We start from the raw sequence: 14,700 nt of genomic DNA, 5'->3' as shown, positions 1-14,700 counted from the left end.
GGATTCCTGTTTGTTTGTTTATGATCTCACTAATGTATTAAAAGTTAAGGTATTTTTGGCACAAAGACAGAGTGCGGTTTTCTCTTGCTAAAACAGAAAGAGAATCTTGTTTTTTGAAAATATGGTTGTCCTGCCTCAAACCAGCACCACCGGAGAATTAAGTGCGCCGTAACACGCAGATCAGGACATCTTTTCTTTCATATATATATATATACACATATATAATTTTCACTTGCACCCCCGCAATGCAGTTTTCTCATCAATAATTTTACTGCAAATGTTACAGTGATATTATCAGTGATGTCATAGAAGATGTAATATCTGGGGTAATTCGCATTTTATATATATAGTAGAGTATATATATATATAGATATAGATATATACACATATTTTATAAATATATATATATCTTATTAATGATTGTGGCAGACATATAAGACTAGATTTTAGCAAGAATTACTACAGTGCAAATCTTCTACTCCTACGGTATATCAGTGGCATTAGCCAACACCAAGCATAGCTGCAGTTTACAGGATTGACACACTCTATCATTGCAGGGATCTTGCGATTAGGACTGCAATTTAGTGTACATTACATCTTCAGGAAGATAAATATGGTATTTTCTATTATTCTGTTGCATCTTGTGTGCCAGTAATAAATTACTCGAGAGATTGTGCGGTTTCAAAATATTTGTACAGAGGAATGGTCAATGGTTAACCAATTGGCTACTGTAGAGATTCTGTAGAGCACTGGCCCCATCTCGGAAGCGCTAATCAGGGTCAGGCCTGGTCAGCCAGGCCCAACCCTGCTTAGAGCTTCCGAGATCGGGCACATTCAGGAGAGGTCCTTAGGCGGTGAAAGCTGCCAGGCCTGTTGTGCACCAGCTTGCCCTGTGTGCACACTGGACAGGTCTGTACACAAGAGGCCTGAAACATCAGCTTTCACTGCCCACAGCCCTGGCCTGAATTCAGGTCAGGGCAGTAGGCAGCAAAAGTTGCTGTTTCAGTCCTTGTTTGTGCACCAGTGTGCACAAACAGCAATAAAAGAGATGAGGACTTATCTGGGTCTTCCCGGGCTCCTCCTCTCCTTGTTGTCTGATGGTGATGAGTCTCTCCCTGCAGCGGCTGCCTCCCTCTGTGCTCCGGTGTGCACTGAAGCCCAGTTATGGGCTGCACAGCGCAAGCGCAGACTGTCTGCAGTCGCGCTGTGCAGCCCATACTGGGTGACCTCTGCACCGCTAGCAGGGCTATCGTAGTTTTTGGACTTAAGCGGAAATTCATTGATCATTGCTGGTAATGATTTCATGTAGATGTTGAAAAGCATGGGTGATAGAGCCTTGAGTGACCCTTGCTTTTGTGAAGTATAGTTTGGATGAGAAAGGGGACGTATGGATCACATTTTGTAGGAAAATGGTCCTTGTTGCAGTTAGCCCCCCCCCCCCCCCCCCCCCCAAAGAATCCTGTAACTTAGCCCCTTCCCTTGTTGGTGAAGAGCTAAAGGTATGGTTCTGGGCACTGACAGCTGTCAGTGGCATCTGCTGGGTGAAAACCTTTATGGTTGCACTGTGGCACGGTGGTCTGACCCTGTTGGTCATGGTGGGGTTACTCCAGCTGTGGGTAACCTCTTTGGGTAAGCTAGGGGTGACCCTGGCTAAGATAAGATTAGCAGAGGTGGATACCTCTAACTCCAAAATAAAAAGAATGGGTGAAGACACTAAAAACACAGATAAGAGGCAATTCAGATTGGGTCCGATCACTGTTGAGGTAGGTCCATTCCCCAGAGGGAATGACCTAGACAGGAGGATGTTAGGCAGAGTAGGCCCTGCAACAAAACAGCCTTTTTCCCTGCTCCTCCTTGCCTGACCCCCAGGTCTGGCTGAGTCTCATGGCCTGTGGCCTGTGTGGGGGGGGGCTTGTGAAGGAAAAATGGCCCAAGTTGCAGTTACCCCCCGTCCACACTTTTTGCCTGATATTGATGCTGACTTGATTGAGAGTGTAATGGGATCCAGCTAACCAGGCCCCAGCACTAGTGTTCTTTCCCTAAAAAAAGTACGATTGTTTCCACAATTGACACACCTCTTGCACACAGATACGTCATTTGTTAAAGGTACCAGAGGTACCAAGGGCCCTGTGACCAGGGAAGCTCCCCAAGGGCTGCAACATGTGTTGTGCCACCCCAAGGGACCCCTCACCTAACACATGCACACTGCCATTGCAGATTGTGTGTGTTGGTGGGGAGAAAAAGGCAAAGTCGACATGGCAACCCCTCAGGGTGCCATGTACACAATACACTGCCTGTGGTATAGGTAAGTCACCCCTCAAGCAGGCCTTAAAGCCCTAAGACAGGGTGCACTATACCACTGGTGAGGGAATAGCTGCATGAGCAATGTGCCCCCACAGTGTCTAAGTCCATTCTTAGACATTGTAAGTACAGTGTGGCCATATTAAGTATATGGTCTGGGAGTTTGTCAAAACAAACTCCACAGTTCCATAATGGCTACACTGACTACTGGGAAGTTTGGTATCAAACTTCTCAAAATAATAAACCCACACTGATGCCAGTTTTGGATTTATTAATAAAAATACACACCGAGGGCATCTTAGAGATACCCCTTGAGTTTTACCCAATACTCTATTGTAGGACTGACTGGTCTGTGCCAGCCTGCCACTAGCAGGTGAATTTCTGACCCCCTGGGGTCAAAGCCTTTATGGTCTCTGAGGCCAGAAACAAATCCTGCACTGGGTAGAGGTGCTTCACACCTCCCTCCTGCAGGAACTGTAACACCAAGCGGTGAGCCTCAAAGGCTCAGGCCTCGTGTTACAGTGCCCCAGGGCACCTCAGCTAGTAGAGATGCCCAGCCCCCAGACAAAGCCCCTCTTTTGGTGGCAAGTCCAGAGGGATAATTAGGAAAAACAAGGACGAGTCACCACCGCAGCCAGGACCACCGCTAAGGTGTCCAGAGCTGAAATGACCCCCTCCTTGCAGAATCCTCCATCTTGGTTTGGAGGATCAGCGCCAATAGAGATAGGAATGTGCTCCCCTCCCCAAAGAGAGTGATCACAAGGAGGGTGTAGCCACCCTCAGGGACAGTAACCATTGGCTACTGCCCTCTGACCCCTAAAATGCCCCTAAATCTTGTATTTAAGGGCTCCCTGAACCAAGCTAGTCAGATTCCTGTTGACCTCACAAGAAGAAGTAGGACTGCTTAGTGGAAACCCCGGCAGAGAAGGGAAGGAGACAACAACTGACTTGGCCCCAGCACTACCGGCCTGTCTCCTGCTTCAAAGAACCTGCAGAAGAAAAGCAACGCGTCCTGCAGGTCCAGTGACCTCTGAAAAACTGCCTGAGGACTGCCTGCATCACAGAGGATCAAGAACTCCCGTGGACAGCGGCCTTGTCCAAAGAAGAATAGAAGAAGAAACCTCTTCTGAAGGACTCCCACCTCACTTCAGAAGCGTTAGACCTAACTACTCTGCACCTGACCCCACTGCCGAGTCCAGGTGGCCCAACTGACCAGAGAGGACCCCCAGGCGATGGTGACCAAGTATCTCCGCTGGGTTGACCTCTCCACACCGACGCCTGCAGAGGGAATCCCGCGGACCCCCCTGACCACGACTGCCCAGGATGAAGATAACTGACGCCAAAAGACCCACTGCACCCGCAGCCCCCCAGGCCTTGGAGAAATCGACACCCAGTGCAGCAATGATCAACAAGTGGCCCTCTTCCCTGCCTGACCACTGGTGTGCACGAGACACCCTCCTCCCCCCGGACCTCGCCTGCAGTGCCTGAGTGAGCCTCCGGGTCCCCTCATAGAGTTTTATTGGAAACTCGACGCCCTGTTTGCACCCTGCACCAGGCTGCCCCAGTGCCGCTGAGGGTGTGGGATTGGTGCCTTCTTGGGGCCCCTCCTGTAACGCCGCGCTCTGACGCGGCGTCTCTTTCTGTCCTCGCGGGTGGAATGTGCTACCGATATTCGGAGCGCCGTTCCCCGCGTTTTTTGACCAAGCTCTCTGGGAAGCATATATTTCGCTCCCAGTCGCGCTACACTTACGTGTAGCCTTTTTTCTTCTTTTCTTGTTGGTGGTGGGTTTTTTGTTGGGCCTTTGCCTGTCTCTATCCATGTTGTGTCCATCTTGTCTTCTTCGTGTTTTTGTTCCAGCATGCTCTGTTTCTCTTTATACTACTTCCTTTTTCCTATACTAGTCTATGGGCGTTTCCCAATCCAAGATGGTGTTACTTCCCTTTCCTGTGATGTCACTTCCCTTTTCTCAGTATATAAGTCAGTCAGTCTTGTTCCTCCTTGCGTTGCAAACACTTCCTTCTGGTTGTGCTGTTCGCTCCTGTTCTTTGTTCCTGCTTTTTTGCCTTGGGAGATTTTTGCCTGTTCTTTGTTCCTGCTTTTGCCTTGGGAGATTTTTGCCTGTTCTTTGTTCCTGCTTTTTCCTTGGGATATTTTTTGCCTGTTCCTTTTTCCCTGCCTTGTACCCTGGATATTGCCTATTTTTGTTTCCTGTTGTCAAGTCCTGTTTTTTCTTGTTTTCCTTCTGGAGTTCCTGTTAGAGGTTTTTTCCCCAGTGTTGGGGTTTTTTCCCTCTGGGACTCCTTCTGGAGGGTACGGTCTGCTTTGGCATAGCCTGTCAAGCAGCACCGTGGCTACTAGAAGGGGTCGCCCTTATCTGGGAGCATCCAGGACCTGTAGAAGACTTGGTGTATTCGCCAATCCGGAATCCGGAGGTGAGAAGTCCAGCGCAGTACGTGACAGATTGCAACGCCAAAAGATTCTGCTTTGCGAGAGCGCCATGGAAGATCCACAGGGAGAGGTGTCAGAAAATGCTCAGTCTATGTTACAGACTGTCCAACAACAAGCCCAAGAGTTACAACAGTTACGGGCAGAGAACAGTGCGCTACGACAGGTCTTGTCTTCCCGATCAATGGACATACCACCCGTATCTGCTACTATTCCTCGATATTCCGGAGATCCTTTAAAGATGAAGGAATTTTTGGACACCCTGACGGTTTACTTTGCCTTTCGTCCACTCCAGTTTTCTTCGGATAAGACTAAGGTGGGCTATATGATCAGCGCCTTGTCTGGTCCAGCGCTTGCTTGGGCGACTCCTCTGGTTTCTGCAGAAGACCCAGTCCTGGCTAACTATTCCGCTTTCCTGACTGTTTTCAAACAAATGTTTGAGAGACCTGGGGTAGAAGCAGCAGCTGAAGAAGCCTTATGTGACATTCAGGATGTACTACAGTATATAACCCGCTTCAAACAGCTGGCAGCTGAAACCTCCTGGGTAGAACGCACCTTTGTAACCCTTTTCCGCTGAGGCCTGCGTGAAGAAATTAAAGATGAGCTTGTACACTCTTCCCCAGCTTGTTCTTTGAAAGAATTAATGGATCAATCTATGAACATCGAGTATAGACTTCAAGAGCGCAAGATGGAAAGACGTAGAACTAGAGCTCCATACCAGCCCGGTACCTTCCGTGCTAGCAGTCGGCGAACGGAAGATAGTCCATCTGAAGCCTCTCCACCTCCCCATGAAGAGCCCATGCAGATAGATCTGGTTCGTGGGCCATTGACGGAATCAGAAAGGGAGGAACGACGACTAAGGGGACTTTGCCTATATTGTGGTAAGGCTGGCCACCTGATCCGTAGTTGTCCGGTACGTCCCTCAAGGCCTCTGGGAAACGCCAGCTCCCGTCCCCTGTAAGGAGGAAGGAGACGGGAGGAGCTGAAGTACCATCAATATGTTCCTCCAAAGAAAGCATGTCCACCCTGTTTATCCTCTCGGTCAAGTTACAGAGTTCACAAGATCAAGAAGAACATCTTCTGGCTCTCCTTGATTGTGGAGCCAGTGGACTCTATCTGGATGAGACCTGGGCTACTAGTAAAGGAATTCCCCGCATTCCTAAAGAAACCCCTGAGCAGGTTCACACAGTGGATGGCTCTCCGTTAACCTCAGGACCTGTGGTGGCCTCAACTCCTACTCTTTGTTTGACATTTGGGGGGCATCAAGAACACATTGCCTTCGATCTCATAGCCTCACCAAATCAATCATGATTTTGGGAATTCCCTGGTTAGCTCGACACAACCCCTATATCAATTGGGAAACACGAACTATATCCCTAACGTCTTCATTTTGTCAACAGAATTGTTATTCTACTACTTCTTATTGGACTCCAAAAAGGTCCTGTCAGTCAACTCAGGATAACACTAACTCTATCAATATTATCCAGGGGGTTCCAGATTGTTATCAGGAATATATCAGGATTTTTCAGAAACCCAGTAATCCTATTTTGCCACCTCATCGCAGTTATGACTGTGCTATTCCTTTAATTCCTGATGAAGTCGTTCCCTTCGGTCGAATGTATTCTCTGACAGACCAAGAAAAGAAGGTGTTAAGGGAATATTTAGACGACAACTTACACAACGGTTTGATTGCTCCTTCCACGTCTCCCGCTGGGGCTCCTCTCTTCTTCGTCCCAAAGAAGACTAAGGATCTGCGTCCTTGTGTGGACTTTCGTGAACTTAACAGAATAACGATTAAGGATCGATATCCACTGCCTTTAATCAGAGATATACTGGATGCCATTCAAGGAGCCAAGATATTTACTAAATTAGATTTACGGGGTGCCTATCATCTCTTTCGCATCAAGGAAGGAGATGAATGGAAGACTGCTTTCCGTACCCCTTTTGGGCACTATGAGTATCGTGTTATGCCCTTTGGACTGACCAACGCCCCTTCTGTTTTTCAACGATTTATGGATTCAGTGTTCTCTGATATACTCAATCAATATGTGGTCATTTATTTGGATGATATCTTGATATATTCCCGTGATCCTGAGCACCATGTAGATCATGTCCTGCAAGTCCTGGAAAGACTCAAGAAAAAACAATTGTTTTGTAAACCTGAGAAGTGCGAGTTCCATAAATCTGAAGTAAGGTATCTCGGGATTTGTATTAATCAACACGGAATATCCATGGATCCTGACAAGGTCAGTGCCATATTAGATTGGCCTTCTCCAACGACCATTAAAGAAACGCAATGTTTTCTTGGGTTATCAAACTTTTATCGTCAGTTTATTCAGAACTTTCCCCACCTACAAAGTTTCATAACACAAACAATTAAGAAAGAGAACCTGAAGAAGGGTTTCATTTGGACCAAGGAGGCTGAACACGCGTTTCAAGAATTGAAGACAGCCTTTACCCAAGCACCCGTGTTGTGTCATCCTGACAATACCAAAAAATTTATCGTTGTGACTGATGCCTCAGACAGAGCTATTGGAGCAGTTTTGCTGCAGAAGCAAGACAATGATGGATTGGAACATCCAATCTTTTATCTGTCGCATATTCTATCAGAGGCTGAACAAAATTATTCTGTACTGGAACGAGAGCTACTCGCTCTCAAAGTAGCTTGTAAGGAATGGAGGTATTTCCTGATGGGTTCCAGAGAGCCTTTTGAAGCTAGGACTGATCACCGTAATCTCCAGTGTCTTCGGAGCTTTCAGTGTCGCAACAGTCGTCAGGCTCGATGGGCTTTCTTCTTTAGCCAGTACGATTTCGTGATCACTTACATACCTGGTTCCCAGAATTTAGTGGCAGATGCCTTATCCTGCAGATATCCTGACATAGCCCAGAACTCCTCTCCACATCTTATTGAGTCTAGCAGAATCATCGGAGCTACTCAATCTTTTCAAGAACGCATTCAATCCGAGTACCAGTTTCTGTCTGCTTCAGAATGGGATAAAGTGACTCCTTTTTTGCAGAAAAAGGACAACTACTTCTATCATCAACATGCTCTCTTCCTACCTCCCAAGAAAGTGCAGACAGAAGCCCTGCAAATGTGCCATGATTCTCCTATAGCCGGTCATCGAGGTATCAGGAAGACCCAGGAACTGCTTCAGCGATCTTTTTGGTGGCCTTCGATAAAGACAGACACTGAAACCTATGTGTCAGCATGCCCAGTTTGTGCCCAGACTAAGACACCCCTAACTAAGGTGGCAGGTTTATTAAGACCTTTACCTGTTCCTTCCGCTCCTTGGTGTACTCTATCCACTGATTTCATATGCTCTCTACCTACTTCCTCTGGTAACCAAGTAATCATGGTAACCGTAGATTCATTCACCAAGATGGCCCATTTTTCAGCCTTGAAGAAACTACCAACGGCCCCAGAAATGAGTCGCATTTTTCTACGAGATATTTTTCGCCTCCATGGTCTTCCTCTTGAGGTCATTTCGGACAGAGGGCCTCAATATGTTTCACGTTTCTGGAGAGCCTTTTGTGCCTTCTTTAACATTGAGATTTCTTTGTCGTCGGGTTTCCATCCACAAACGAATGGGCAAACTGAACGATTGAATCAAGAACTTCACCAGTATCTGAGATGTTACTGTAATGCCACACAAAGCAATTGGTCAGAATATCTTGCTCTTGCCGAGTTCTCCTATAACAACACAATACATAGTGCGACCAAGACCACACCCTTTTATTGTACTTATGGATTTCATCCGAGGACTTTCACTACTGTTTCTCGAACATCCTCTTCTGTGCCTGCAGTCACTTCTTTTTCACGACAGATCCGTCGAATCCAGGGTCTACTTCACACTACTCTCCTAGCTTCGAAACAAGCTATGAAGCGAAAGGCGGATCGTTATCGGCAAGCCCCACCTTTGTATCAAGTGGGCCACAAGGTATGGCTTTCTTCCAGATTTCTACCATCCCGGTTTTCCACCAATAAGTTCAAACCACGTTTTTATGGACCCTTTCGAATTTCGCACATCCTGAATCCTGTAGTTGTGCGTCTCCGCTTACCTCATACCTGGAGGGTTCATCCTGTTTTCCATGTGTCCCAGTTAAAACCCTTCGTTCCTGATCCTTACCATCGCCAGTTCCAACGTCCACCTCCTCTTTCTATCAACGGATAGCCTGAGTATGAAGTCCAGGAGATCTGTGATTCCAGAATTTTCCGACACAAACTACAGTTTTTGGTCCACTGGAAAGGATACCCCCTCAGTGACTGTTCGTGGGAAGATGCTTCCTCCGTCCATGCTACCCGTTTGGTTCGCCTGTTTTTTGACAATCATCCTGACAAACCTGGAGCCTCGGGGAGGGGACCTACTGTAACGCTGCGCTCTGACGCGGCGTCTCTTTCTGTCCTCACGGGTGGAACGTGCTACCGATATTCGGAGCGCCATTCCCCGCGTTTTTTGACTAAGCTTTCTGGGAAGCATATATTTCGCTCCCGGTCACGCTACACTTACGTGTAGCCTTTTTTCTTCTTTTCTCGTCGGTGGTGGGTTTTTTGTTGGGCCTTTGCCTGTCTCTATCCATGTTGTGTCCATCTTGTCTTCTTCGTGTTTTTGTTCCAGCATGCTCTGTTTCTCTTTATACTACTTCCTTTTTCCTATACTGGTCTATGGGCTTTTCCCAATCCAAGATGGTGTTACTTCCCTTTCCTGTGATGTCACTTCCTTTTTCTCAGTATATAAGTCAGTCAGTCTTGTTCCTCCTTGCGTTGCAAACACTTCCTTCTGGTTGTGCTGTTCGCTCCTGTTCTTTGTTCCTGCTTTTTTGCCTTGGGAGATTTTTGCCTGTTCTTTGTTCCTGCTTTTGCCTTGGGAGATTTTTGCCTGTTCTTTGTTCCTGCTTTTTCCTTGGGATATTTTTTGCCTGTTCTTTTTTTCCTGCCTTGTACCCTGGATATTGCCTATTTTTGTTTCCTGTTGTCAAGTCCTGTTTTTTCTTGTTTTCCTTCTGGAGTTCCTGTTAGAGGTTTTTTCCCCAGTGTTGGGGTTTTTTCCCTCTGGGACTCCTTCTGGAGGGTACGGTCTGCTTTGGCATAGCCTGTCAAGCAGCACCGTGGCTACTAGAAGGGGTCGCCCTTATCTGGGAGCATCCAGGACCTGTAGAAGACTTGGTGTATTCGCCAATCCGGAATCCAGAGGTGAGAAGTCCAGCGCAGTACGTGACACCTCCAGTGCTCCTCTAATCCCCCCTGGTCTGCCCTCGAGCCTCAGGTACTACCTGTTGGCAGACCGAATTCCGAGTACCCCCTGTCTCCAAAGGAGCCCACATCAAAATTGCTTAACTTTGACCTCTGCACTCGGCCGGCCCCGTGTTGCTGGTGGTGCCCGGAGACTGGAACTGTAAGTCGCGTACTTACCTCTAAAACTGTACTTTCTTTTCTGTTTCCTTAAAAACTGTTTACTTGACTAAAGTGAAACAGAGTTACATTGATGTCTATGCTAAGTAGTTACCTGTAACAGTATTTACTTCTGAACTGAGTCTTGTGGTTCTAGTAATAAAGTAACAACAATATTTTTTTTTATATATACTCCTATTGGTCTGGAGTTAAGTCATTGAGTGTGTGTTTCTTCTATTGCTTGTGTGCGTACAACAAATGTTTAACACTACCCTCTGATAAGCCTAACTGCTCGACCACACTACAACAAATAGAGCATTAGTATTATCTATTATTGCCTCTGTCAAGCCTCTGGGAACCCCTGGACCCTGTGCATACTGTATCTCATTTTGATATGGTATATACAGAGCCAGAGTCTTACACATTTGTTCTGTTTTGAAGGTAGGATGTGATCAAGGTGAGAGCAGTTCCCTCTATGCCGGCTTTGTAGAGTGTTTGTATGTGGGTGTCATAGTCAACTGTGTCAAATGCAGCTGAGAGGTCTAAGAGAAGTAGTGCAGCAACCCCACTGTTTCACTTCAAATATGTGTTTGTGCCAGTGGCAGGCTTCAACATACAAACCCATCTAGTTTCACTTTGCTTCAGGACTTCTTTTTCAGTCACCAATGCAAACAGAAGAAATGCACATTGCTCCTGCTGGTTGATACATAATGTGAAAATTGTTTGAAACAAGTACTGTCTGACGGGGGTTAACCCAAGCTCCCTCGTTTTTGCATTTATGTGTGTTGGTGGCATGAGCTTAGGAGCCAGCCAACGCTTGTCTGTAGCCACACTTAAAAATCAGGATCTTAGTAATATACTATTCCTGAGGTGGAGCAGTCACCTCTCTGTGCTGTAATGCAAAGGTGGTGCAGCAATGTTTCTGTGCTGTATTATAAAAACGTGGTGTTCTCATATAGCAGAAGTGGTGCAGATACTGCAAGAAAAGCGGTGCTGCAAACACATCTCTATACTGTAGTACAGCAGCGGTGGCACAGCTGTCTCCGCATTATAACTCTACTAATCCTATCTGACTTGTTTCCTACCTCACACAGTTTCAACAGTTTGCTGCACTAATTAGTGCAGTGCTATAATACAACCAAATGGCAGGCATTACAGACAATAAAGGTAGGTGTTTCCTTCTTCCTGTAGGTGAAGCCCGATTCTTTGGGGATTTCAACAAAAATCATCCTCAAGGTTGATGTAGAAATGGGGAAACTTGTTATTAAGAAGTCCAAGGATGGCCCAGATGATAAATCATATGACAACAAGAAGAGTAAGTAGACATGCTAACTTATTTAGGTGGACATTGCTGTAAGTGAGGCACATCATATCACAAGGGCTGCACATCTGCCATAGTCATAAAATCTTGTCTCTATAAATGCTGTGTCTGCATTTGTCATCATGCCAAAACCACATCTGCTGCTGGTTGCATTAGCGCTTCCACCTTGTTATGTTGTCTGTGACTCATATATTTTATCTATTTCAGTGCTAAGCCCATATCTCTTGTTTTGCTATATCTGTTGTGTGAAACATTTATGGTGTGAAACCAAAAAGGCATATATACATATGTGACAACAAACGTTGGGAGTGGTACTTCACATATTCGTAAATACCTTTGTGAATCAACTCCGAAGTGTTCAACGTCATTTTAGTAAAAGTGCAAATAGGGCACAATTCATTCTAGTTGTACTCATTATATATGAATAGTCCCTGAATATCCCCATTTTCGTAGCATTTTAGAGTTTTGAAGGCCAATTAACAAAGCCATTTAAGACCCCATGAGTACTTCACATATTAATAAGTTAATTTGTGAATTGGTCTAATTATCCTCTTTTTGCTATAGGAGTGTTAAGTTTCCTTCTTCTCTTATGCTGTATCTGTTGCACTGTGAGGTCCATATCTCTTATTTTGTTGCATATTTTATCGTGATCAACCCATATCTCTTGTTTTGCCAGATCTGATGGAGTATTAATTCAAATTCCTAGCAAAGCTGTTGTTTATATTGCAGTGTGATGCCCAAATCCCTTGTTATTTCATCCCTATTGTGATGTTAAGTTCAAATCCATTGTTCCACAATGCTTTAGAAATAACTCTGCTTCATTAGTGAGGCGTGGTCAGCGGTAATGATTGCAGTGTGTTTTTTAATGACACAGGTTTCTGTCTTCTTTGTGCTAGCAATGTAAACCCCTGTATATTGGGTGCCAGTGCACGACTGGAACAGCAGAGGTGACAGTGAGAGGATGTGGACCTCACAGGTGGGAGGGAGATGTAATGCATCATAAGCCGGATCACTAATGTTTGTCTCTATTTAGTCCGACAGCTTATCAAGTCCCAGAAGTTCCCGAATAAATTGGTGATTGTGCTTGAGACAGAGAAGGAAAAAACCCAGCGAAAGGAGTATGTGTTCTCTGACACCAAGGTGTGTTCCACTGTATTACATTTATAGGAAATGTTTCTGTGGTCTCTTTGACACCTTGTTATAAAATGTGAGGGGGTGCTATGTGTGGTGGGATATCACAGATCAAAGTCAGAGCCGGAACCGGAACCAATAACCAAGAAGAGATTGTTAAGTGAAACCAGGTCTAGCACTGAAGTGGGTCATGAGGGGTGTGAGCAAGTATGGTGTGAAGTATGTGGGGAAAAGCATTGTAGGAGGTTGGAGGTAACTAAGAAGAGAGAAAAAGAAGAAGGCAGTGGCGATTTTTTAAACAAGATGATAGAATTCGTGAAATGTCCAGGAGAGAGCTAGACAGTGAAAGATACTCTGTTTCAAGAGTCGAGGGTGAGCAAGAATGTTATGTCCTCCCTATTACGCATCGTCGTCAAGACAGTGAAAGATGCTCTGTTTCAAGAGTAGAGGGTGGGCAGGGATGTTATGTCCTCTCAGTGGCGTAGCGTGGGTTGTCAGCACCCGGGGCAAGGCAAGTAATTTGCGCCCCCTAACCCGTGGATTTTAGCACTCGAGTGTCCCCCCCCCCCCCCCCAGATGTTGCGCCCGGTGCGGCCGCCCCCCCCCCTGCACCCCCCACGCTACGCCATTGTGTCCTCTCTATTACGCATCGTCGTCAAACGTGTGTGAGAGACACTTTCATGTGTGAGTTAAAATGGTGCACAGTGATTGGATTAGAGGCTGTCCATTCTACAGTGCATTAGGGATTGATATAATCATCTGTATGGGGAGTTTTCTGTGGAAGACAGCACCTGCAGGATAGGACAGTATTGAACGTTTAGGTGGACAGTGGTGAGTTTCTCTAAGAGAACAACCACAGAAGAATGAAAGAACATCTCTTTGGTTAAGAAAGATGTTGAAGCAATCATTGCCTACTCTCTGTCCGTCTTTTCATCCACAGAAGAGGGAGGGCTTTTGCCAGCTTCTGCAGCAAATGAAAAACAAGCATTCAGGGCAGCCGGAGCCAGACATGCTCACAATCTTCATCGGAACATGGAATATGGGTATGAAAAGCTTCCTTATACATCACACCTTCTGCCTGGTACACGACGATTTAATGACCGTATCCAAAAAGCAACAGACGCCTAGAAATCAGTCTATAGGGCCACACCATGATATAGAGCTAAATTATGTAGACATAGCAACGGCATCACCTGGAAAAAATAGATTCTAGTGTGGTCTATGTAGCAATAGCACAGTTTAAGAGACTTCAAGCTCTTCATGACGTCCAGTCATATCACAGCTCTGACTTAGAAGAAGTCAACTTTTAGGTACTAGGGAGTGATCAGGCATGCCACATTCATGGGAAGCGCTAGGCATACCACAAAAATGACCTTTCTAATTGTGATCCCTTAAAACTTCCTGACATACCACATACATCACCTAGACACGCCGAACACTTGCGTCCCTGCAGTGATAGCACATGCTTGCTGGTCCTTCTGTTCAATCAGAAAAATGTTGGTGAATGAAGACACAAAAATATAGAAAGTGCCATATTATCCACCAGGCTTCCCTTTAAGCACTGCAACATGAGCACGGCCTGTCTTCCATCGCCAGTGTGCTGTTTAACTCTGTTTCGCTATGACTGGCGTAGACTCGTGCTATAGGACACAAGAAGTAAGATACATGCTTACACTGGTATGAAGTTAACATTGCTTCTGAGTACCGTCAGGTTTCACTGAGCTCGGAGGAGAGGAGGATGTGAAACTGCTCTGCTTGTTATGGAGCATCTCAGCAGCGTCATCACCTCGGGCTTCCTTCTTTCGGGCCCTGCCTCCCGAACCGCCATGAAGGTGTCTTCTCCTCCCCGAGCTGGTGCTGTACAGGCCAGGCGCAGAGCACCATGCTGATTTGAGTGAGGCCCTCCTTTAGCAGTCTCTTTTTGTGCCTCTCTCAAAGCACCACTTAGAAAACTGTCCCAGGCTTCTGTCTTTTCAGTGCGGATGTTACAGCATTCCGAGAGGCGGCTCTCCCTGGAGGCAAAGATTGGAGGTAAAACAAGCATTGGGAAATGCATTAGGTTTCGTCTATGTGATTAGCAATTTTCAAAGTGCGAAATTACCTGTATTATTT

General features: G+C 46.0%; 1 protein-coding gene across 6 annotated transcripts in view; it reads left to right on the top strand.

Annotated features, from left to right (window-relative positions):
* Positions 1 to 14,700, top strand: part of INPP5D (inositol polyphosphate-5-phosphatase D) — a 662,897-nt gene that overhangs the window by 403,796 nt on the left and 244,401 nt on the right. For all 6 annotated transcript variants that reach the window (XM_069213774.1, XM_069213775.1, XM_069213773.1 and 3 more), the window contains 3 exons: positions 11,328 to 11,451; positions 12,491 to 12,597; positions 13,529 to 13,631. In XM_069213774.1, the coding sequence (XP_069069875.1) occupies positions 11,328 to 11,451; positions 12,491 to 12,597; positions 13,529 to 13,631 (334 nt within the window). The remainder of the gene's footprint in view (positions 1 to 11,327; positions 11,452 to 12,490; positions 12,598 to 13,528; positions 13,632 to 14,700) is intronic.

The sequence above is a fragment of the Pleurodeles waltl genome, chromosome 11, assembly GCF_031143425.1.
Source record: "Pleurodeles waltl isolate 20211129_DDA chromosome 11, aPleWal1.hap1.20221129, whole genome shotgun sequence".
NCBI classification, from domain to species: Eukaryota; Metazoa; Chordata; class Amphibia; order Caudata; family Salamandridae; genus Pleurodeles; species Pleurodeles waltl.
The sequence above is the reverse complement of the archived record's forward strand: the minus strand, read 5'-3'. Positions and strand labels throughout refer to the sequence as shown.